We start from the raw sequence: 24,195 nt of genomic DNA, 5'->3' as shown, positions 1-24,195 counted from the left end.
ATATATAAGAAGTACAGTGATAGTGTTGATTACTGTACTTGTCATTTAGTGTTAAAATAAAGGATTTATTAAAAAAAAAAAAAAAAAATTGGCGTGCGGTTCCCCGTAATTTTAGTCTCTAGCGGAGGTTAAGCAGACGGCTGGGGCAGATGTTTGAAGCCTGGGAAGGGGGTAATACCCACGGAGCTTCCCAGGCTACTAATATCAGCCCCCAGCTGAATACCTAGCCTTTACTAGCTATTAAAATGGGGGACCCCCAAAAAAATGATGTGGGGTCCCCCCTATTTTAATAGCTAGCAAAGGCTAGGCAGACAGCTGGGGGCTGATATTAATAGCCCAGGAAGGGTGCCATAAATATTGGCCCCCTCCCAGGCTAGAAACACCAGCCGTCAGCCGCCCCAGAACTGGCGCATCCATAGGATGTGCCAATTCTGGCACTTAGCCTCGCTCTTCCCACTGCCCTGTAGCGGTGGCAGTGGGGTAATAGGGTTGGGGTTGATGTCAGCTTATAATGCCAGCTGACATCAAGCCCAGGTTAGTAATGGAGAGGCGTCTATAAGACACCCCCATTACTAACCCCATAGTCAAAGTTAAAAAAAAACACAAACACCCAGAATAAAGTCCTTTAATTGAAATAAACACACAATTCTTTATTGTTCTAAATTAAACCATACTTACCATCACGCCCATTCCAGCTGAAGCCAATGTCTTCTGCAATAAAAGTAAAATAATAAAGCAACATCATCCTTGCCTTTCCATGGTTCCCACGACGGCTCCAGCTCTGCTACATTCACATGACAGGCTGGATCGCAGCCGAAAGCTGCCATCCAGCTTGCCATGCCGCAGACACTGAGAAGCACAGGCATGCTTGCGCTCCTCAGTGTCTCGCTGTGACGGCATAAAGATGAGCCGAGGTCATGTCCAATGAACTCAGCTCACCTCATGCACGTCACTGACAGCGTGGGAAAATTCTCCTGCGCTTGCAGTGAGCGTGAGAGAATTCTCCTGCTGAAGCGCTGAGCGCAGGAGAACTTTCCCATGCTGTCAGTGACGTGCATGAGGTGAGCTCATGTCCAATGAACTCAGCTCACCTCATGCACGTCACCGACAGCGTGGGAGAATTCTCCTGCGCTCAGAGCTTGAGCAGGAGAATTCTCCCACGCTGGGATGGCATTGAGATGACAGGCTGGATCACAGCTGAGCACTGCCATCCAGCTTGTCATCCTTCAGAGACACTGCAGAGCGCAAGCATGCCTGCAGAGCTGGAGCCGTCGTGGGAACCATGGAAAGGCAAGGATGATGTTGCTTTATTATTTTACTTTTATTGCAGAAGACCTTAGCTTCAGCTGGAATGGGCGTGATGGTAAGTATGGTTTAATTTAGAACAATAAAGAATTGTGTGTTTATTTCAATTAAAGGACTTTATTCTGGGTGTTTGTGTTTTTTTTTTAACTTTGACTATGGGGTTAGTAATGGGAGTGTCTTATAGACGCCTCTCCATTACTAACCTGGGCTTGATGTCAGCTGGCATTATAAGCTGACATCAACCCCAACCCTATTACCCCACTGCCACCGCTACAGGGCAGTGGGAAGAGCAAGGCTAAGTGCCAGAATTGGCGCATCCTATGGATGCGCCATTTCTGGGGCGGCTGACGGCTGGTGTTTCTAGCCTGGGAGGGGGCCAATATTCATGGCACCCTTCCTGGGCTATTAATATCAGCCCCAGCTGTCTGCCTAGCCTTTGCTAGCTATTAAAATAGGGGGGACCCCACATCATTTTTTTGGGGGTCCCCCATTTTAATAGCTAGTAAAGGCTAGGTATTCAGCTGGGGGCTGATATTAGTAGCCTGGGAAGCTCCGTGGGTATTACCCCCTTCCCAGGCTTCAAACATCTGCCCCAGCCGTCTGCTTAACCTCCGCTAGAGACTAAAATTACGGGGAACCCCACGCCATTTTTTTTTTTAATAAATCCTTTATTTTAACACTAAATGACAAGTACAGTAATCAACACTATCACTGTACTACTTATATATGTGACTGACATGTTTCTATGTGTCTAATCTATGTGTGATGCTCTATTCTTTCTGTTCTAAATTGTCGGGTACCGTTGTATGCCGCTGCTGAATTGCCGGCTTTTCATGTAATACATTCTACATTATTCTTAGTTGTTTTCCTTCATGTAGAATTAACCTACAAGGAAAGAAAGGGTTTATTTTCATTCCGATATTTGTGTCCCATTGACTTGCATTGGTTTCCGGTATCGGAATCGGCGATATCCGATATTTTTTGGGTATCGGTCCGATCTAATCCGATATTTCCCGATATCGGAAGGTATCGCTCAACACTAATAATAATACATCTTTTATTGAAGGTATATTAGCCCTAATTATAGTGGAAATTCAGCTTCTTGCCTGCATAGCAGAGTTTACTGTGTCTCAATGACAGTGTTTCCTAAACAATATACACAAGTGCTGGTTCAGCACTGTGTACTGAGTGATCAAAAAAGCATTGAGAGTAAAACTCTCTCTGCCTTCCCTAGGAGGAGTCTGGCTGTGTCTGACAGCCGGCTCCCCACCCCCACAATCCCCTGCAGTCTGCTTACTCTGCACTGACATTTTAGAATGTCAGAGCAGAGTAAAGTGAGGACTGTCTGGAAGTTTAGAGTCTATGGGCGGTCCAGAAGTAATTTTTGAATTAAAAGGGAACCCGATGGTTGATAAATGCTGCTCGATGCACGGGCAGCATGTATGAGACACTGAATGATTTCATCCATTTATGTTTGACTCAAACATTGCAGCCTTCCAGAGTAAAACATAGCCGCCGGGGACCAAGCCATGTGGGAGACTAGTCAGAGGAATGTGCCTGACGGCTTCTCCCCTCCCTTTGCCAGTGACTCCCTATACACGCATGCAGGGAGAGACCTGTCAATCAAGGGCAGCCGGCGATGGAGTAGCCGCCAAACATACATGGCTGAAATCCTAAAAGTGTCTGATATACGATGCCCGTGAATCATGCATTAGCAGTCAGGTTCCCTTTAAAGGTTTTGTGCCATGCTGGCAAATGGAGAACAATCAATCACATATGGATCTACAGGTACCAACTGCAATCAGTAAATGCAAAGTAACCGAGCAGCATTAGAAAACCAGCAGTGTTACTACATAGAGAAGTTTTGAGGACCTATTAAGACATCCAAAGTGCTTGTCTAAAATAGAGAACCTATCTAATGTTAAAAGAACTGCCAATTAGAAAACACATACTTCTGGACTGGACATCAGTCATTTCCAGATCATTCGAAGGCTCGTGGAACAAAAGTAGATCAGTCGCTTCTGTCGTTTCAGTTTGTTGACAATCCACTTTAAGGCTGTATAAAAATTTGGTCTGTTTTTTCACTGTAGACAGGATAGGTTTAGGATTCTGGTCACCTTTCCAAGGAATGTCACAATGAGACGCAGAGGACAAGGAGGGACCCAAAACAAGTCCCATAAGATGTTTATTGGCATTTGCAGCATTGTGAGAAAGTGTCTCTCCACATTTCTCCTTGTGATCCTTATATTGGCCATCTCGATTAGTCTTCGTTGCCTCAGAGGAATCTTTTAGCTCGCTCTTATCCCTAGCCGATTGTAAATCATTACATTCTGAACTCTCCATCCTGTTACAATCTCCGACAACACCAACTTCAGCAGCTAAGCTCTCCTCCTGTAACGTGTCCGGGAGGTTCAGTGGAGTCCACTGGTAAGACAACGAGATTTCTCTAGAACAAGCCTTTGGCTGCAGTAATTTGTTATTTATGCTGAGGTTCCCTACACTGAAAAATGCACTTTGCTCCTCATGGTTTTCTACCAGTGAACCATTATTTCCAGTGACACCACTAATTTGTTTATTTTTTCTTTTAATTCTTCTATCAACCTTTACTTTTCTAAGTTCTAATGGTTTTTCGTTGGTGAAAAACATAGACAAAACATCCTCCATTCCTTCGATTGCATCCTCAACCACTTGGCACGCTTCCTTATCTCGAACAGCATTCAATACAGTTTTCTTCTGTTGTGCCTTCACATAATCGGATGGCTTTTCCATGTTTTCAGAAGTAAGGGTGTCAGCTGAAAAAGGACAGAAGTAGAAACACAGTCAGGGAGATGGTGACATTATAAACTGTGCCAATCATTATCAAGTGTGCCAACATTCCCCATCCAAGGCCTGAAAATGTTGGTTTTGCAACCCTGTAATCACATGCTGCAGGAAAAATGCTAGCAAATTTTGTTTGCGCCTCATGAGAAAAAAACAAAACAAAAAACAAACATTCAAAAAAATAATGACAATGCACATTACGTCTGCATGGAAAAAAAAAACAAGGATTGGCCTCATTGTCATTCAACTGGGCTCATCCACTTGAAAATCCACAGCGTGGGGTTCAAGTCTGCAGTCACTCTTTGTGACTGCAGACTTGCAAATCCTCACAGCGCGCAGTGACCACTGCCAGGATTCTCCGGGCCGGAAACGGAGGATGCGTGACCATATGTATACAATTTGCATACATGTGGTCACGTGCCGACTAGTCGTGGGCAGCCTCACTCAATACAAATTAATTAAGAGTGGCTGAACACGTCTAGTCGGAATGTGGCTGGAAGTATGCAAATCGCATTATTGCGGTCACATGCCAGTCTGTTTCCAGAGAAAATCCTGACAGCGCACACTGTGACTGCACACTTGAGCCCCAAGCCAAGACAACCCCTTTAATGCAAGGATGTGAACATTGCAAGGTTGAGAGAAGGAAAGGGGTGGGATGAAGTGTTAACACAAAGACAGCAGCTATCGGAGAGGTATAAGTGTAAAATCTTACCTATTATGTGCTAAACCCTGCTGCTGAGCCTGTATAGGAGGAGGCTACAGAGACCATCAGCTCTCATGTCGGCTCAGATAAATGACCACACGCTACTGATGGCCTAAAACTAGCGTCCTCTTCAGAAAGACTCCGTTTGTTAAAAGTTTGTTTGAGGATATGTGATTTGCTTATACATTCCTATGGCTTAATAGGGCATATTGAAAGAGGACCTTTCACCAAATTTTTCATGTTGAGCTGGACACAAAATAGTTGGATGCAAAGAGGAATATTTTTTTATTTTTATTCCAACTCTGTTGCCGATATATTAGCAAAGTATTTGGCATCTAATGAGTTAACTAGTTAAGTAAGTCATATTAATCCGTATATAAAAAAAAAAAAATACAGTTCCAGTAGTAGCTTCCTAATGTATAACCCCTTCATAACTTTGTTTTTTACTTTTCGTTTCCTTCTTTTCTTCCAAGAGCCATTACTTTGCTATGTTTCTGCTGACACAGCTGTACGACTTATTTTGGAAGACAATTTGTAATTTTGAATGACACCATTGATTTTACTGAAAATCAGGGAAAAAAAATTCCAAGTGGGGTGAAATAGTGAAAAAAAAATGTGATTAAACCATTGTTTTGTTTTAATTTTCAATCTTTATGGCGTTCTTAGTGCGGTCAGGTCAAGGTGACCTGCCAACATGATGCTCCTAGTCAGTTTGATTATGGTGACAGGCTTTCATAGTTTGTATTTTTTAGTGGTTAAAAACAATTTAGAACTTTGCAAAATAAAATAATAAAAAAAAATTGCGACAATTTTTTATGAGACTAGTAACAGTTTTATTTTGCCTAGTGAGGCCATGTTTTTTGCATCCGAAGTCAAATTTTTTGTAAGGAAGAACAAATACTTGCGTTTTTTTTTATGCCGCAAGGATCAGTTTTATATTTTCAGAAATCAGACTTATGCACAGCTATACCAAATGTCTTGAAGTTGTTTTTTTCAGATTGAGAAAAAGGTGAACATTTTTTAACATGCTATTAATTACTTTTCACTTAATTTTCTTTGTATCTTTAGGGATTTTCAACCGGCGACCAAATGTCGCTTCATGGGGGGGGGGGGGGGTGATAGACCTTAGAGTGAAAACTCTACACCATTTGACTGTTTGAATGTAAAATTTGCTAGAATAATTAGAGCACGCCATGTCAAGTTTGGAGAGTCCCTGATGTGCCTAAACAGTGGAAACCCCCCACAAGTTACCCCATTTTGGAAACTAAACCCCTCAAGGAAGATGTGTGGTGAGCACCCTGAACTCCCAGGTGCTTCACAGAAGTTAATAACATAGAGCCGTGAAAAAAAATAAAATCTAACTTTTTCCACAAAAATGATCTTTTAGCCCCAAATTGTTTATTTTCACAAGGGTAAGAGGAGAAAATGGACCCCAAAAATTGTTGTACAAGTTTTCCTGAGTACGCGGATACTCCATATGTAGGGAAAATACACTGGGCGCACAGCAGGGTTCAGAATGGAAGGAGTACAGTGATTTTTTTAACGCAAAATTGGCTGGAATCGAGAGTGGACGCCATGTCGCGTTTGGAGAGCGCCTGATGCGCCTAAACAGTGGAAATCCCCCACAAGTGACCCCATTTTGTAAACTAGACCCCTCAAGGATTTTATCAAGGGGTATACTGAACATTTTGAACCCAGAGGTACGACACAGAATTTGATAACATTAGGTCATCATATTGAATAAGTTGTCATTAGTCTTGAGCGCAAGTGCTCGCTACTTGAGTTTGCATCGGGTACTCGGGTATGCACCATGTATGGTGGGTGCTCGAGTGACATGCTCAAGTCCCCGCCTCGCATGTTTCACGGTTGTTAGACACCCCCAAAAAAAAACATGCGGGGTTTGCTTGTGCATGACAGGCAATCCCCGTAAGGTTTTTTTGGCTGTATAACAGCTGCGAAATATATGGGGCAGAGACTCAAGCATGTCACTCGAACACCCACGATACTCAGTGCATACCCGAATACCAGATGCAAACACAAGTAGCTAGCACTTGCGCTCAACACTAGTCGCCATATCGTCATCATTTTTTTTTCTTTACTTTTGAAGAAATCCCAACCCTAATACAACCCCAACCCTAGCACAACCCTAGCCCTAGAGTTTATTTTTTATGCCGTTCCTCGTGCGGTATAAGCGATTAGACGACTTTATTCTTCGGGTCGGTGTGATTACAGCGATTTCAGAATCATATCTGGTTTTAATGTTTGGCAGCTGTCCCACACTAAAAGATGCTTTTTTCTTGCAAAGACTAGTTTTTGCAATCATTTTTCCATATTTCAGCCAACAGTCATGTAAGGGCTTCTTTTTTTGCGGGATGAGTTGACGTTTTTATTGGTGCCATTTTCAGGCACTTGATATTTTTTGATCGCTTTCTATTCCGATTTTTGGGAGGCAGAATTAACAAAACCCAGCAATTCAGGAATTGTTTTTTGGGGTTTTTTTTATGCCGTTCCGCGTGTGGTAAAATTGATAAGGCATCTTTATTCTTCGGGTCAGTACATTTACAGCGATACTGCATTTCTATCGTTTTTTTAATGTTTTGGTGCTTTTACACAATAAACACTATTCTATAGAAAAACATTTTTTTGTATCGCTTTATTCTGAGAGCTATAACTTATTTTTTGACTGATGGAGTTGTATGGCAGCTTGTTTTTTTTGCGGGACAAGATGACGTTTTCAGTGGTACCATTTTTATTTACATTCGTCTTTCTGATCGTGTTTTATTCCATTTTTTGTTTGGCTGTATGATAAAGAATCAGTTTTTTTACAGTGTTCCCTAAAGAGATATATATATATATATATATATATATATATTTTCCCTTTCTGACAGGGCACAGGGACGTACTATTACTCCCTTGGTGTCCGCATGTCTATTCCAGACAATTTTGCATTAAGAAAACCAAATGGCGCTCCTTCTCTTCCGAGCCCTGCCGTGCGCCAAAACAGTAGTTTTCCTACACATGTGGGGAATCTGTGTACACAAGAGAATTTGCACAACAAATATTACGGTCCATTATCCCCCGTTTACCTTGTGAAAAAGGAAAAAATTGCGGCAAAAACAACATTTCCGTGGGAAAATTTTTAATTTCCTTTAATTCCTGTGAAGCATCTGAAGGGTTAATAAGCTTCTTAAATGTGATTTTGAGCACTTTGAGGGGTGTAGATTTTAATATGGTGTCACCTTTGGGTATTTTCTGTCATATAGGTCCCTCAGTCACTTCAAATGTGATGTGATCCCTAAAAAAATTCTTCTTGTAAATTTTGTTGGAAAAATGACAAATTGCTGATCAATTTTTAACCCTTCTAACTTACAATTTTTTTTTATGTTATGTTTCAAAAATGATGCAGATGTAAAGTAGTCATGTGGATAATGTTATTTATTAACTTCCGTATTTTTTGGACTATAAGACGCACCGGACCATAAGACGCAGCTAAGTTTTAGAGGAGGAAAAATAGAAAAAAAATTTAAGCAAAAAAATATGGTCATAATGCCCTGTTAAGGGGGATTGCTGCTGGCACTGTTATAGGGTAATGTATCCCAATTCTGTTAATATCCCCCATCCTGGTATGTATGCCGCCCCACCCCGGTATGTATGGCAGACATCCCGGTACGCATGCCCCCACCCCCTTTCATGCCTCATCCCGGCATGCATGCCCCCCCCCCCCCTTCATGCCTCATCCCGGCATGCATGCCCCCCCCCCTTCATGCCTCATCCCGGCATGCATGCCCCCCCCCCTTCATGCCTCATCCCGGCATGCATGGCCCCCCCCTTCATGCCTCATCCCGGCATGCATGGCCCCCCCTTCATGCCTCATCCCGGCATGCATGGCCCCCCCTTCATGCCTCATCCCGCAATGCATGGCCCCCCTTCATGCCTCATCCCGCAATGCATGGCCCCCCCTTCATGCCTCATCCCGCAATGCATGGCCCCCCCTTCATGCCTCATCCCGGAATGCATGGCCCCCCTTCATGCCTCATCCCCGCATGCATGGCCCCCCTTCATGCATGGCCCCTCCCTCCATGCATGGCCCCTCCTTCATGCCTCATCCCAGCATGCATGGCCCCTCCTTCATGCCTCATCCCGGCATGCTTGGCCCCCCCTTCATGCCTCATCCAGGCATGCATGGCCCCCACTTCATGCCTCATCCAGGCATGCATGGCCCCCCCCTTCATGCCTCATCCAGGCATGCATGCCCCCCCCCTTCAGGAATGCATGGCCCCCCCCCTTCATGCCTCATCCAGGCATGCATGGCCCCCCCCTTCATGCCTCATCCAGGCATGCATGGCCCCCCCTTCATGCCTCATCCCAGCATGCATGTCCCCCCCTTCATGCCTCATCCCGACATGCATGTCCCCCCCTTCATGCCTCATCCCGGCATGCATGTCCCCCCCCTTCATGCCTCATCCCGATATGTATGCCCCCCCTTCATGCCTCATCCCGATATGTATGCCCCCCCTTCATGCCTCATCCCGATATGTATTTCCACCCCCCCCCCTCTTCCTGGCATGTATGGCAGCCTTCATCCCTGTATGTATGGCCCCCTCATCCTGGTATGCTTGGCACCCCCTGATCCCCGTTACGCTGCACAGAAGAAAAATAAACAATCATACTCACCTCCTCTCTCCTCCATCGCTGCGTCCTACTCTGCTGCAGGTAGGGTTCTCACTGTGTGAGTCGCGCATGGCGAAACTGCCATGCGCCCTCACACAGCGAGATGCTGTGCCAGAATAGTCACTGCTCCCACACCAGGACTGCGTGTGTGGGGAGCAGTGACCATTCATTCTCTCTACTAGCACACACTGTCAGCGTGCCCGCTATTAAAGCCGTAAATATTCACCACACCCATGGGAGTGGTGAATATTCATGGACTTTAATAACGGGCACACTGACAGCCGAGCGCAGCAGGAGCTGCGCTGCGGCTACAGTGTGCACGCTATTAGGGAGAATAAATGGTCACTGCTCCCCACACACGCAGTCCCGGCATGGGGAGCAGTGACTATTCCGGCACAGAGCAGGACACAGCGCTGGAGGAGAGAAGAGGCGAGTATGAGGTTTATTTTTTTTCTGTGCAGCGTGACGAGGATCAGGGGGGGTGCCAAGCATACCAGGATGACGGGGCCATACATACAGGGATGAAGGGTGTCATACATACCGGGATGAGGGGGTCAGTGACTATTCATTTTCTTTAGTAGCGGGCACAGTGTAGGCTGCAGCAGGCGGCTGCTGCCTCCTGTGCCCCGCTACTCAGCCGCTGTCACTCCCCCCAGACAACAATATTTATGTACATCGGACTACAAGACGCACCCCCCCCACTTTCTTCCAAAATTGGAGGAAAAAAGTGCGTCTTATAGTCCGAAAAATACGGTATGTTGAGTGATATAACTATAGTTTAAAGATGTAAAACATTTTAAGAAAAGTTTGAAAATTGCAAAAGTTTTGCAAAAATTCTGCTATTTTCACAAAAAAATATCGACCTAAATTTACAACTAACAAAGTACAATATGTCACGAAAAAACAGACTCAGAATAACTGACACAATTTGAAGCGTTCCAGAGTTATTGCCACATAAACTGACACTGGTCAGAATTGAAAAAATTGTCCTGGTCCTGGAAGGTGAAAACAGGCTCTGGTGCAAAAGGGTTAATATCAAGTTCTTATAATTTATACTTTTTTTTTTTAAAGATAAGTACTCACCAAACTTTGTACTGTCACTGTTGATCTTGTATATATCATTTGGTGGAGATGAGGAAACAGCTTCTGGAACTGCGTTCATCTTGGAGAAGAGACTTTGCACAATCTAAACGTTTCCAATTAGAGATCGGAGGTGTGTTGGTTAAAAACCTTTACAGAAGGCTTCGAAAAACAGCTACAAATAAAGTACATCTGACAAACTGATCTCTCCTTTATTACACCGGCGCTCCCAGGAGAAAAGGACTCCTATCTATATATATAATTGTCTTATCCCATCTGTCTGTCCAGGAAATCCCGCGTCGCTCATTGGTCCGGCAACGCCCATCAGCGCCGCGGGATTTCTGAAAAAAAGATGGCGGCCGTTAGCGGCTCATCTGCGGGAAAGAGCTCAGCGGCGATGCAGCCGGGAGATGACCGGCGCGAGGCGCTCATCTCCCCGCCGGTAGCAGAGGAAGGACCGCCAGCGTCGCTGACCTCCATGCGGAAGGGAGGACCGGGGAGCGGCGCTGCGGGTCGGGATACTTCTGCTGCGAGCGCCCGCTCATGTCCCGGGTTCTCGCTGCGGAAGTACCCGCACAGGCAGCGCCGCTCCCCGGTCCTCACCAAGACGATTCGATGATTGGTCGCGCTCTTCGGACCCGACCATTCACTGATCTTACCGCAAAAGTTAAACACTACTGTGCTGATTGGTCGCGGTCTTGGCCCACAACCAATCACCGATTTGTGTGGCACATTTAAACAGCGGCCGCGACCAATCAGCGATTTTGGCGCCACATTTAAATAGAGTTGGCGACCAATCAGCGATTTTTAACACAAATGTCCGGACCTTTGTAACACCATGCGGATACTGTGGGGACATCAGCGGCTAGGGTGTGAAGGGAGGAACGGGGAGCGGCGCTGACATCTAATGGGTCGCGGCCGCTATTTAAATGTGCCGCACAAATCGGTGATTGGTCGCGGTCTTGGCCCGCGACCAATCACTGATCTTGCCGCAAAAGTTAAACACTACTGTGCTGATTGGTCGCGGACGCTGCCCGCGACCAATCACCGATTTGGGCGCCAAATTTAAATATCGGCCGCGACCAATCACCGATCTTGGCTCCACATTTAAACACCGCTGTACTGATTCGTCACGGACGTTATTTAAATGTGGCGCCAAAATCGATGATTGGTCGCGCCCAGCGTCGGCGACCAATCAGCACAGCGGTGTTTAAATGTGGAGCCAAGATCGGTGATTGGTCACGGCCGATATTTAAATTTGGCACCCAAATCGGTGATTGGTCGCGGGCAGCGCCAGCGACCAATCAGCGATTTTTAACACAAATGTCCGGACCTTAGCAACACCATGCGGCTACAGTCAGGAGATCAGCGGCTAGGGTGTCAAGGGAGGACCGGGGAGCGGCGCTGCGGTTCGGGATTCTTCTGCTGCGAGCAGTCGCTCATCTCCCGGCTTCTCGCAGCAGAAGTAGCCGCACAGGCAGCGGCGCTCCCCGGTCCTCACCAATACGATTCGCTGATTGGTCGCGTGCGGAGAGAGCGACCAATCAGTGATCTTGGCGCTAAAGTTAAACACTGCTCTGCTGATTGGTCGCGGGCAGCGGCCGCGACCAATCACCGATTTGGGCGCAACATTTAAATAGCGGCCGCGACCAATCACCGATCTTGCCGCCACATTTAAACACTACTGTGATGATTGGTCGCAGACGCCAGCTGCGACCAATCAGCGAGTTTGGCGCCAAATTTAAACCCCGCTCTGCTGCTTGCGCCCGGTCGGCCGCATACCTATTCTAGAATACCCGATGCATTAGAATCGGGCCACCATCTAGTAGTAATATAACCTGATACCTTTTTTTTGTTAATTCCTACATGAACACATAGTGCATGGTGCACATTTGCTGACACCCATAACTAGTTACAGACAGACACTTAGCTTGGGGGGTGGTGGCTTTATACTATAGGACTCAGGGTCCTACAGATGGATAGTAAGTGGTTGGTTTTAACATATAACATTACATGAGAGCGAGGGGGCTGCCACTAGGGCTGCAAATGCGACTGCTGCTACTCACTGACACACTCACTCACTGACACAAGCTTTTCATTCAGGATGCAAAGAAAAATGGGTGAAATATTCTCTTCAACCTATCAAATGAACGGACCATGGACAACTGGACTATTTTACTATAACTTAGTTTGGAAAGCCGGCCGGGGACTATAGAGAGACCTAACTAGTCTGATAAGATCCCTAGCCTCTCCCCACACAGTTCCAGTTGATTAACAGGTCTCTCCCTAGATACAAACATGGGAGAGACGAGTCAATCAAGTGGAATAGGGTGGGAAGAATTCGGCCAGGGATGTCACCGGACTAGTCCCCGGTTGGCTTTTAAAATGGCGTTTTCTCTGAAACACCACAGTGTTTCAGAGAAAAACATCTCATAGTCAGGCTTTGATTCCTGCTGCCCATGGTTTAGGCAGCATGAATCTGACAGGTTCCCTTTAAAAGGTGCATTAATAATTATATCTGCAAATCATTACATTTCAATAACAGCTGAAACATTTTGCTGCTCACCACTACATCATTCTTATTAAATGTCCTTGGTTTAGAAACTTCTTTAGCTTGAGCTACAAAGGAAAAAAGACAATTCATATTAGATAAACTGGTCCTTAGAAAAGTGCAACATAATAACCAGGATTACATAGCCGGCAGATGCTCCATGTGCTGTGCTCCACTTCTTTGCACATAAATGTGCTACTAATAAACATTGTATACATTATATTCTGTTGCCTATATAGCGATATCATGTTTCCCAAGAAAAAACAATCGTGTAGGAGAGTCCTAATCTCCCAGTTATGCCGTGACTATACTGTCTACAACCAAGTTCATACAATCGTATTGATACAAAGGACTCATTACTTGATGCAGATATATCAAATAATACACAGCCTTTAATATCTAGCCTAGGTTGCAGTAATATTATCAAATACTCAATTTCTTTAAGGCCTCATTCAGCTATCCATGCTTTTTCACATCCACAAAAGAATGGTGCAAGTGTCATCAGTGAATGGTCAGCGTGTCAGTTTTCACCATCAGTGAATGGTCAGTTTTCACCATCAGTGAATGGTCAGTTTTCACCATCAGTGAATGGTCAGTTTTCACCATCAGTGAATGGTCAGCGTGTCAGTTTTCACCATCAGTGAATGGTCAGCGTGTCAGTTTTCACCATCAGTGAATGGTCAGCGTGTCAGTTTTCACCATCAGTGAATGGTCAGCGTGTCAGTTTTCACCATCAGTGAATGGTCAGCGTGTCAGTTTTCACCATCAGTGAATGGTCAGCGTGTCAGTTTTCACCATCAGTGAATGGTCAGCGTGTCAGTTTTCACCATCAGTGAATGGTCAGCGTGTCAGTTTTCACCATCAGTGAATGGTCAGCGTGTCAGTTTTCACCATCAGTGAATGGTCAGCGTGTCAGTTTTCACGAGTGAATGGTCAGCGTGTCAGTTTTCACGAGTGAATGGTCAGCGTGTCAGTTTTCACGAGTGAATGGTCAGCGTGTCAGTTTTCACGAGTGAATGGTCAGCGTGTCAGTTTTCACGAGTGAATGGTCAGCGTGTCAGTTTCTACCATCAGTGTTTTACAGGTATGGACTAATAAATGACAAAGCTTCTCCTATTCACTGCAATGTTAATCCTGGACAGCACACGGCCTGCACGCTGACTGATGCCCTCCATGTCACGTCCTCGATTTTCAAGCACTCATAGACTTGTATTGGTGCTTTTCATACATAATGCTGGAAAAGATGGACATGTCTCTGTGATTTTTGCACAGACACACGGTCCACAAAAAAAACACGGATATGTGAACAGCCCCATAGACTATAATTGTATGTGTTGTATCAGTAAAAATCGCTATTGAGACACGTACGTGAATGAGGCTGTAGATCAGTTTTTCACGTATATGGTCGGTCAGTGTTTTTCACAGATAGTACACAGCCATTATAGTCTATAGGGCTGTTCAAGTCCGTAGACCAAGTGTCTGCAAAATAATAATCAAATAACAAAATCTGGTTTTGATCAGCGTTAAAAAGAAAACAACTGGATGCAGCATAATGATGATAAAGTCTATATTTTTACATAAAAAAAATAAAATAAAAATATAATAATAATAATAATGAGACGTCTGAATAAGGCTTAAGGTAGATAACCAAGGATCAGTACATCTACCCTCTGTACACCATGAATTGCATCAATACAAGTAATATAATGTTCCTACCAAAGCTGACATGTCCATACTGCACACACAGACGTACACAGACCCATGTAGCCATTTATAAAGTGACACATCACCCATTTATTTCCCATTTCTTACTAATGATCACAGTTGGAGAGGGCGGTGTAGCCAACGAACTTGACCAGGACATGTCAGGATCTGCTTGTACGCCAAGACTCTCTGATATACATCTTGAGGTTTGGGTCTTAAATAAATATATAATATAGAAAAAAAATTGTTGATGAGAGATGGTAAAACACAATTATATCGTATTTATTAATTTACAACTCAACACATTCACGCCATATCGGAACTTCATATCTCCCACGTAGTGTATAAGATATCCAAAATGGCCCAAAACAGCCACAAACATGAGAGGAACATAAGAGCGAGCTCGGCTGTACATCCTATACAACTGGAGGGGGCTCCTCCAGCCGTCTAGGATACCAACACTGAGTCAGCGGACCTCTGTTCACCCAGTAGGTGGGGGTCCAAAAGGCAATTACACATGGGGTAAGAGACATAGCTAATCAGAAGGACTATACTACATTTCTAATTGGAGGTATTTGCTAATATTATTATTGTTACACCTACTATATATTGGGATAGGATCTTGGAGATAGGAACACCCCTTTAACCATATGCAGGATCACTCCAATCAAAGTCTACAGGCTGACCAGTACAATCGCTGACAAGACGCACGTCAGCCATTCATCACCCTGATCCACCATAGCAGTTGGGTGCTTTTCTTGGTTCTGTCTCGGTCATGACACAGCCCATTTAACATAAGAAAAACAAAAGTAGAAGTAAAATAAATATTTACCCTGATCAACTGTGGTGTGCACAATAGACTATCGGAGATATCTGAAAGAAAAGTTTTAATATGAAAGAATTATTATTCTTAATTATGACCCACGACATTCAGCTTAAAAGCCAAGTCCCCTGCTAGTAAATATCAAAAGAAGAGATCAATCTGGAAATCAACCTTGGCACGACTCTCTTCAAAGCAATTACACCAGAAAGCTGGCAGAATTACATTTATAAGAAACCCACAATGTATTTTTATGGCTTTTTTTTTTTACTACTTACCAAACTTTCTATCCTTCTGTGGTGTCCCAGATAGATTTTTTCTATCCTCAAAGGGAGCCTTGAAAAGCTGTTTCATGATAACAGGGCTGAAATCATAAGTTACAGAGATCTCACAAAGTGTAATATGTATATACGGCCTGCTTGTTATATAATATACAGTAATGTCACTGGTATGAAAACCATCATACACTACAATCACAGCCCAGGCTGCAGATCTTACCTTTCTGCTAAATCTCTACTTGAGGTACCAAAGACATGGTTAGCCGGTACTGTGATGTCAGGACTCTGAAGTGACTTGTTAGCATTTCTAAAATGTTCTGGCGGAAAAACAAAATATACATATTATTGGCTTCATTGTCGACAAAAGACAAGACGACTGTCAAATAGCGGACGATAAAAATACAGGCCAGAGATAACACGCAGGCCACAGCTCACATGCCAGACTTGATGAAGGGGGACAAATCAATCAAGAGGCTGGTGTGTGAATATGGTGCATCGTTCAGCAGCCGTGCACCACTGCAAGAGACTGGAGTACATTTCTGTCACTTTTGTGGTGTAAATCATGATAAATTTGTCGGACAGGTTGGTTACATTCCCCCTGGCTAAACTTTGCCCAAACAGTTGGCAGATCTGGCCTCCGCTATTATAAAAAGTCGTAAAATATTTGCGCAGCTCCGAGTTGACCATAAATTTAGCAACATTTCACACAGTTTTACTCCCGAATTCTGCCCGAAAAGTGTTTGATAAATCGGGGCCGTGACGTCTATCTTGTCCTCTTGAGAGGAGATTAATGCATTCTGACTCCTAACTGGCAAAGGTCTATATCCTATCACGACTTAAAGGGGGTATTGCATCTTGGAGCATTGATCACCTTTCTACTAGGACCTCCACTAATCGCCAGAATGTAGAACCCCGGTCGTTCATTCCCTCCGCTGCAGGACCACAGCTAGGAACAATATGGATGGAGAGGTGGTCGAGCATGCACTCTGTCCCTCTATTGAAATTCACAGGTGTTGTCAGCCCCATAGACATTAGGGCAAAAGCTCAACCACCACTCAACCTCTTCCTAGCCAAGGTCTAGCAATCATGGAGGTCCCAGTGATTGGATCGCCACCGATGTAGTGATAAATTTATTGCGTTGGAATACTCCTTTAAAGAGGTCGTCCACTACTTTAGCACTGATTGTCTATCCTTAGGATAGGTCATCAATGTCTGCTCGGTGGGGGTCTGACACCTGCCGATCAGCTGTTATCAGTGCTCATTTGAAAGCTGGCCCTCATCTGGTAGTGGCCGAGGCTTAGTACTACGGTACACATCCGCCTTCTATTCAAGTCAATAGGAGGTGGATGCGAAGTACCCCCTGCGGCGGCCACTATCAGAAGACGGCCAGCTCCACAAGTGAGTACTTCCGACCACCGCCACCAGTTGATCGGTTTGGTCAGACACCCGGGATATTGATGACCTATCCCAAGAGCATCAATGCTAAAGTAAAGGACGCCTCTTTAACTTATTACATCCCATTTAGTTTATGAACAGGGGCACCTAAAAGACGATCATAAATGGTTATCGCAATATTATTCTGAGCCAGATCCTGCAAAGTGGTCAGATGAAATATCATGAAACCAATTAATGGTGGCGTAACAAAGAAAAGCTACACTCGCTAGCAGCGGCGTCCTTTACATGCAGGTACAGGTATCTCAGACATGAAAGCAAGGACGGCGTTCATTACACAGAGATACCCCAGAATATTGGAAAACACCCTATGTCATACGTTGCCGTCTCTCTTCAGCAGGACCCTTTACTGGACAACCCCTGATATATCATGTCACAGCCCATAGAAAAAAAACAATGTATACTCCCCTCCTGTAGGGGCGCCATTTCAACAGTATCGGTGCCACTATTCCCGGAGGGTCACGTGACATTGTTATGTCACGTGACTGCTGCAACCAGTCAATGGCTGGTTTTCGGCTGCAGCCAATCAGCCGTCTTGGAGCAAACATTCACTACACGTTCCCCTGCTAGTGTCACAATTTGATGTAAAACCCTAGTAGAATATATTTTACCTGCAGTAATTGGACTTTTCTCGTGATTTCTAGTTGGAGAAAGGAACAGCGGGGAGCATAAAGTCTGCTCTCGGAAAATAGTCGGCGTGGACTCCAGCTGGCTGTAATCAGATGGCTTCTGCTGTGGAGTCTTGGAGAGGCTGTTGTCCTGCCGGCCTTCTTCTCGCTCGTCCTCATCCTCATGTTGCCCGGGCTGAAGCCTTTTCGCCTCTCTGGTCAGTTCCTCAAACCAGTTTATGTTGATCTGTCCCAAGTCTGTAAGGAAGGGCTCTGAGTTATAAATTGTAAAATTATGACATGAGTAATATTACAAAAATAAAATGTAGCTTTGCTGTCCTATATTGACCATCAGTGGGCCAGAAAATAATACTAGTGGTGGCCTGACCACCATTAACTTCTCAATTTAAAGGGGCACTCTAATGGTCGCTCAGATTCCTTCAGAACACAACATATATTGAGGACGACCCATTTCTCTCTCAGGCCGGGACCCCACAGAGTGCCTCGTGTACTGAGAGTTCGAGGTTTGGGTGCCAAGATGATACTTCATAAAAAGTTGCAGCTGCTTTCCAAAGCAACATTAGAAATTAAAGGAGTATTCCACCAGCGCGCCATGAAGTGAACGGGGTCAATGACATCACATCCTGTTATACTTGCCAGGCCCCATGCTCAATAGGCAGGTATCATACACCGTGGACAATACTGGCAGATTGTGCCCACATCCAGTTCACGTGACGTCGAAAATCTCCTGATGTGGAAGTGACCAGTGCTGGAATGTGTTCACACATTGCGTTTTTTTTTCTGCAGCAAAATCTGATCTCTTGCCAGGAAGGTTTCTTCAGGATTTTGCTTGTTTTTTGCTGAGTTTTTTTCACTGTCCTTTTGTCTCTTTATACATGTACATAAAGTTCAGTGAAAAAAAAAATCTGATTCTGGTTTTGGCACAAAAACAGCTGAAAAAACTGACACCTGCGTTTTTGGTGCGTTTTTTCACCACCCATTACTTTCAACGGGTGAAAAATGATGAAAGAAGTGACATACTCTATTCTGCAGAAAACCATGCAAAGCACAAAATACTGATGAAACAAAAACCAATGTGTGTGCATGAGATTTATGAAATCTCAGACTTTGCTAGTACTGTAAAACGCAGCAGAATATTTGCATTAAAAAAACGCAATGTGTGAACATAGCCTTAATTGCAAAAATGGCCATCCATTAGTAATTCATTTCACAGCTGCCCATCACCTTCACTTCGGAAGAACGCACTGCCCCAATATACTTAGAAAACCATACAAGTTGTAATTCTTGGGGGAAGTCTCAGTAACACTATACGTCGCGGAGGTCCCCCTGTATTTAGTCAGCGCCACTCGTAACACTTGACAATTTTACTACAAAAACAGGAGACTTCTCAGACTCCTTAAAGAGCAGGAAAATGTCCCAGGCATCGCCAAAACGGCCTTGAAGGTCTCGTCTCCAGCAGGTCTGCGGTAACGGTGCGACACTTCGACATCTTAATGTGGCGCCCCTGAGGGTTCGACCGCCACAGGGATGCTGCACTTCTTTAATGGAGTGTAGTGTTCCTCCTCTGAGGTAAGAACAGTGTGATGGTCAGGACCCAACCTCCACATCCAACACCACACTTCTCCCACCAGAGGGGGCTAGAAGGCACTAGGTGCTGCCCCTACTGGAGTTGGGAGACAGGGGAACCAAGAGATAGGGGAACCAATTAGTTGATGAGGGTGGAGGATTCACATTTTAGTGACACTTTAAATTTCATATTTAATACACAGCCATCTTGGGCTCAAGGTTCTTTGACTGTCTTTTGATTGTGATCTCCCTCCCTGAACGTGGATCCTGTGTGGACCTGCAGAGGATGGAGGCACGGCCCTCGTACCCCGGCCTTGGGACGAGGGGCAGGTTGCAGATAATGTATGTCTCAGCCCGGTCAAGGACCATGACCAAGAAGGCCCGGAGCTCAGGAGTGTAGCTCCACCGCAAACGGATCCCGGGGAGGATGCAGACGGAGCGGCATACGCCACCTGTCCTTGCCTAGCTGATCTATTCAGAGGGATTCCGGCTGCAAGAGGTGTACCGTCCCCCGACACCTGACCTTGCTACTCTACGTCCTGGTCAGGGAAGCCCGGTAGGCCCTGAGGATCCCACCGGGTAACAGAAAGAGCGGAGCTGCCAACCGTACCCTTTTTCTGAGTGAAGTTCAGAGGGAGACCCGGCCTATCTACACACACACACACAGACAGACAGGAAAGGACCCGGTCTGAAGTCTAGGAACACTCTGGTGCAGAGTCCTGATTGAACACTTGACTTACTCGAAGGTTGTCGGACCCCCGTTCCTGGTGACCGCAGAACTCCATGAGGAGCAGGGAGAAGCCTTGCAGCTGTACTCTACATCGTGAGTAAAAACCCTGGAAGTTAACCCCTATGGCCTCCGGACTCTTATTCTGCACTACACCGCACTACGCAGCACCAGACCTCCTAGACTACTACCCCCTCCATCCTTGTCTCTGCCCTAAGGCCCTGCTCCACCTGTGGGGAGTAGTATCAACGACGGCTGCTACAACATCCCGCCTCAGAGGACTGCAGCAGCGCTGGTGGCCTTCACCAGGTACCACAGGTGGCGTAGTCGATAGCAACCACTCAACCCTGATAGCCCATTACATCATTTTTTTAATGTAACGGCCCTGGGCACGGACTGGGTCCAGGCCACGACTGCTTCCCCTCAACATCTGACCCGGCTCCGAGTACCCCCCACCTTCCCAGGGTAGGGCTTCCAGAGTACGTCACACAACAGTGTGCTCACACGTACATTCAGGAGTCGGGTACTAGGCCGTGGTGGTGGTGGCACCGTGGGTCTGAGGACCACAATCAGAAACCTCCCGGCTGAAGGTCACTAAAAGTTTTCAACCGGTGTTTTAGCGGATTTAGTTTTATTTATTTATTTTTTTACTACCTAACCTCCCAATATGGTGGCATTTATGGGGGGTTATCAATTTTTGAAAACCCATACCCCAGCTGCAGTTTATTTTTTAAAAAAAATGGTAAAAAAATTTGCTTTTGTCATTCTCCCCGGACTCAGCGTGGAGTCTTCGCGGCTGCTCCCTTCGTCGACAGCGCTGCAGTCAATAACTGACCGTCTCCTGCTGTCCACTCGGACAGCGCTGCAGTCAATAACTGACCGTCTCCTGCTGTCCACTCGGATAGCGCTGCAGTCAATAACTGACCGTCTCCTGCTGTCCACTCGGACAGCGCTGCTTCACTCAGTGATCGCCTGTCAACATGACGTCAGTGCTGCTGAAAATAAGACACAGAAAGCAGCGGCGCTGGACCTGGGGAGGGTGAGGAAGGTATTTTTTAAAAAAAAAAAATCTGAAGCCGAGGAGACGGGTTTACTGTGACTGGAAAACGCCTCTGGGGCTACATTGGCCACAAAACAAGCGACGTGGTCAAAGTATATACATCACACTATAGTAAAAGTGATGGGGCCTTTTTGCGACCTACAAGTTATCACGACAAGCGATAACTAAACAACAAGTTAGAACCAGCTGGATTTTTTGGGACTTGGGTTGCGCCCCCAGCAGGTCACAATTATGGTTATGGCCCCTAAAACAGGCACAGGAAGGAGGGAGGGCAGAGCCGGTACTGCAGTAGTTAATACATTGACAGTCACGTGACAAGGTGACATGAGCAGCAGGGGTTAATGCAGGGTACAATGTGAACACGGCGCACTAACTGGTGACACCACAAATGATAAGCACCTGAGTGACTGCAGTGCGCCCGGAACAGCTGAGAGAAGACGGACGCGGAGGACTGCATCGACGCCATGGTACTGCACACTCAGGTGCCGGCCACAGCAGTGCGCGGAGCTCCCGCCAGTCAAAGCCCCGGGAGCAGCAGTGAGAGAGGCAAGTCCAACTTCCCGCTCAGCCTCACAGCTGACACGCGAAGCCAATCAGAGAGCAGCTCTTAGGACGCCCCGCCCATTACACACATTATACGGGAGTTCTCATTGGCTGAGATTTCATATAGCAATGCGACTGAGACTACATTTCCCACAATGCTCCTCCAGGACGGGCCGTCAGTGGTGTGTTGTCCATAATGCTGATGTAAACACTTACCTGTGATATCGCGATAGTGATAGATCCCTGCGCGATAGAAGACGTTATTACCACCAATAGGAAACCTATGGAGAATGCAGGGGTCTATTTTTCAACTTTTTAATTCAAAAGCAAAGGATATTTAAAGGGGTTGTTCACCACTGAAAAAGGCAACCATTTATTAACTCCTTACCGACCTTGCAATTTTTTTCATTTTCTATCCTTGTGAGGACCTGTTTTCTGTTGCCGTTTTAATTGCTGTCATTTTAGAGTACATACAACTTCTCCATTGCAGTGGAACAGCATTTACTATACTATTATACAGAATATATACACACACACACCTCATTTAAAGATTTTTCTGTATTTTCATGACTGAAAATTGTACATTCACACTGAAGGCATCAAAACTATGAATTAACACATGTGGAGTTATATACTTAACAAAAAAGTGTGAAACAACTGAAAATATGTCTTATATTCTAGGTTCTTCAAAGTAGCCACCTTTTGCTTTGATGACTGCTTTGCACACTCTTGGCATTCTCTTGATGAGCTTCAAGAGGTAGTCACCGGAAATGGTTTTCACTTCACAGGTGTGCCCTGTCAGGTTTAATAAGTGGGATTTCTTGCCTTATAAATGGGGTTGGGACCATCAGTTGTGTTGTGCAGACGTCAGGTGGATACACAGCTGATAGTCCTACTGAATAGACTGTTAGAATTTGTATTATGGCAAGAAAAAAGCAGCTAAGTAAAGAAAAACGAGTGGCCATCATTACTAACAAATGAAGGTCAGTCAGTCCGAAAAATTGGGCAAACTTTGAAAGTGTCCCCAAGTGCAGTTGCAAAAACCATCAAGCGCTACAAAGAAACTGGCTCACATGAGGACCGCCCCAGGAAAGGAAGACCAAGAGTCACCTCTGCTTCTGAGGATAAGTTTATCCGAGTCACCAGCCTCAGAAATCGCAGGTTAACAGCAGCTCAGATTAGAGACCAGGTCAATGCCACACAGAGTTCTAGCAGCAGACACATCTCTTCAACAACTGTTAAGAGGAGACTGTGTGCAGCAGGCCTTCATCGTAAAATAGCTGCTAGGAAACCACTGCTAAGGACAGGCAACAAGCAGAAGAGACTTGTTTGGGCTAAAGAACACAAGGAATGGACATTAGACCAATGGAAATCTGTGCTTTGGTCTGATGAGTCCAAATTTGAGTTCTTTGGTTCCAACCACCGTGTCTTTGTGCGACGCAGAAAAGGTGAACGGATGAACTTTACATGCCTGGTTCCCACCGTGAAGCATGGAGGAGGAGGTGTGATGGTGTGGGGGTGCTTTGCTGGTGACAATGTTGGGCATTTATTCAAAATTGAAGGCATACTGAACCAGCATGGCTACCACAGCATCTTGCAGCGGCATGCTATTCCATCCGGTTTGCGTTTAGTTGGACCATCATTTATTTTTCAACAGGACAATGACCCCAAACACACCTCCAGGCTGTGTACATAGTTACATAGTTACATAGTTTATAAAGCCGAAAAAAGACAAGCGTCCATCCAGTTCAGCCTATTTCTTGTGCACTGCAGCTATTCCGCAGCGTTGATCCAGGGGAAGGCAACAAAAAACCATGAGGTATAGGCCAATTTACATCATTGAGGAAAAATTCACTTCCCGACACCAATCTGGCAGTCAGATTAAATCCCTGGATTAATTAAGCATAAGATGTAATTTTATTGTTCTCAAGAAAGGCGTCCAGGCCTCTCTTGAACTCTTTAAGTGAGTTGGACATCACCACTTCCTCTCCCAGAGAGTTCCAGAGTCTCACGGCTCTGACCGTAAAGAATCCCCTTCTATGCTGGTGCAGGAACCTCCTTTCCCACAGACGCATAGTGTGCCCCCTCGTCTTTGTCACCATCCTTGGTATAAACAGGTCATGGGAGAGATCTCTGTACTGCCCCTGATGTATTTATACATGTTTATGAGGTCTCCCCTAAGCCTTCTCTTTTCCAATGTAAATAGGCCTAATTTTGACAACCTCTCTGGGTATTCTAGTCCCTCCATTCCCTTTATTACCTTAGTCGCCCTCCTTTGTACCCACT

General features: G+C 45.3%; 1 protein-coding gene across 2 annotated transcripts in view; it reads right to left on the bottom strand.

Moving 5' to 3' along the window:
• BRCA2 (BRCA2 DNA repair associated) overlaps positions 1 to 21,946 on the bottom strand; it is a 90,223-nt gene extending 68,277 nt beyond the window's left edge. For both annotated transcript variants that reach the window (XM_073662511.1, XM_073662512.1), the window contains exons 1-9: positions 21,766 to 21,946; positions 17,996 to 18,250; positions 16,153 to 16,249; positions 15,933 to 16,018; positions 15,667 to 15,707; positions 14,943 to 15,048; positions 13,146 to 13,198; positions 10,583 to 10,685; positions 3,258 to 4,097 (exon numbers count right to left, since the gene is read on the bottom strand). In XM_073662511.1, coding sequence (XP_073518612.1) covers positions 3,258 to 4,097; positions 10,583 to 10,685; positions 13,146 to 13,198; positions 14,943 to 15,048; positions 15,667 to 15,707; positions 15,933 to 16,018; positions 16,153 to 16,249; positions 17,996 to 18,250; positions 21,766 to 21,832 — 1,648 coding nt within the window. In that variant the 5' untranslated portion in view covers positions 21,833 to 21,946. The remainder of the gene's footprint in view (positions 1 to 3,257; positions 4,098 to 10,582; positions 10,686 to 13,145; positions 13,199 to 14,942; positions 15,049 to 15,666; positions 15,708 to 15,932; positions 16,019 to 16,152; positions 16,250 to 17,995; positions 18,251 to 21,765) is intronic.
• Between the last annotated feature and the right edge of the window lie 2,249 nt (positions 21,947 to 24,195).

This window comes from Phyllobates terribilis, unplaced genomic scaffold (assembly GCF_046119375.1).
Source record: "Phyllobates terribilis strain yellow unplaced genomic scaffold, ASM4611937v1 Scaffold_2__4_contigs__length_985480577, whole genome shotgun sequence".
NCBI lineage: Eukaryota > Metazoa > Chordata > Amphibia > Anura > Dendrobatidae > Phyllobates > Phyllobates terribilis.
This window is presented reverse-complemented; position numbering and strand designations above follow the sequence as displayed.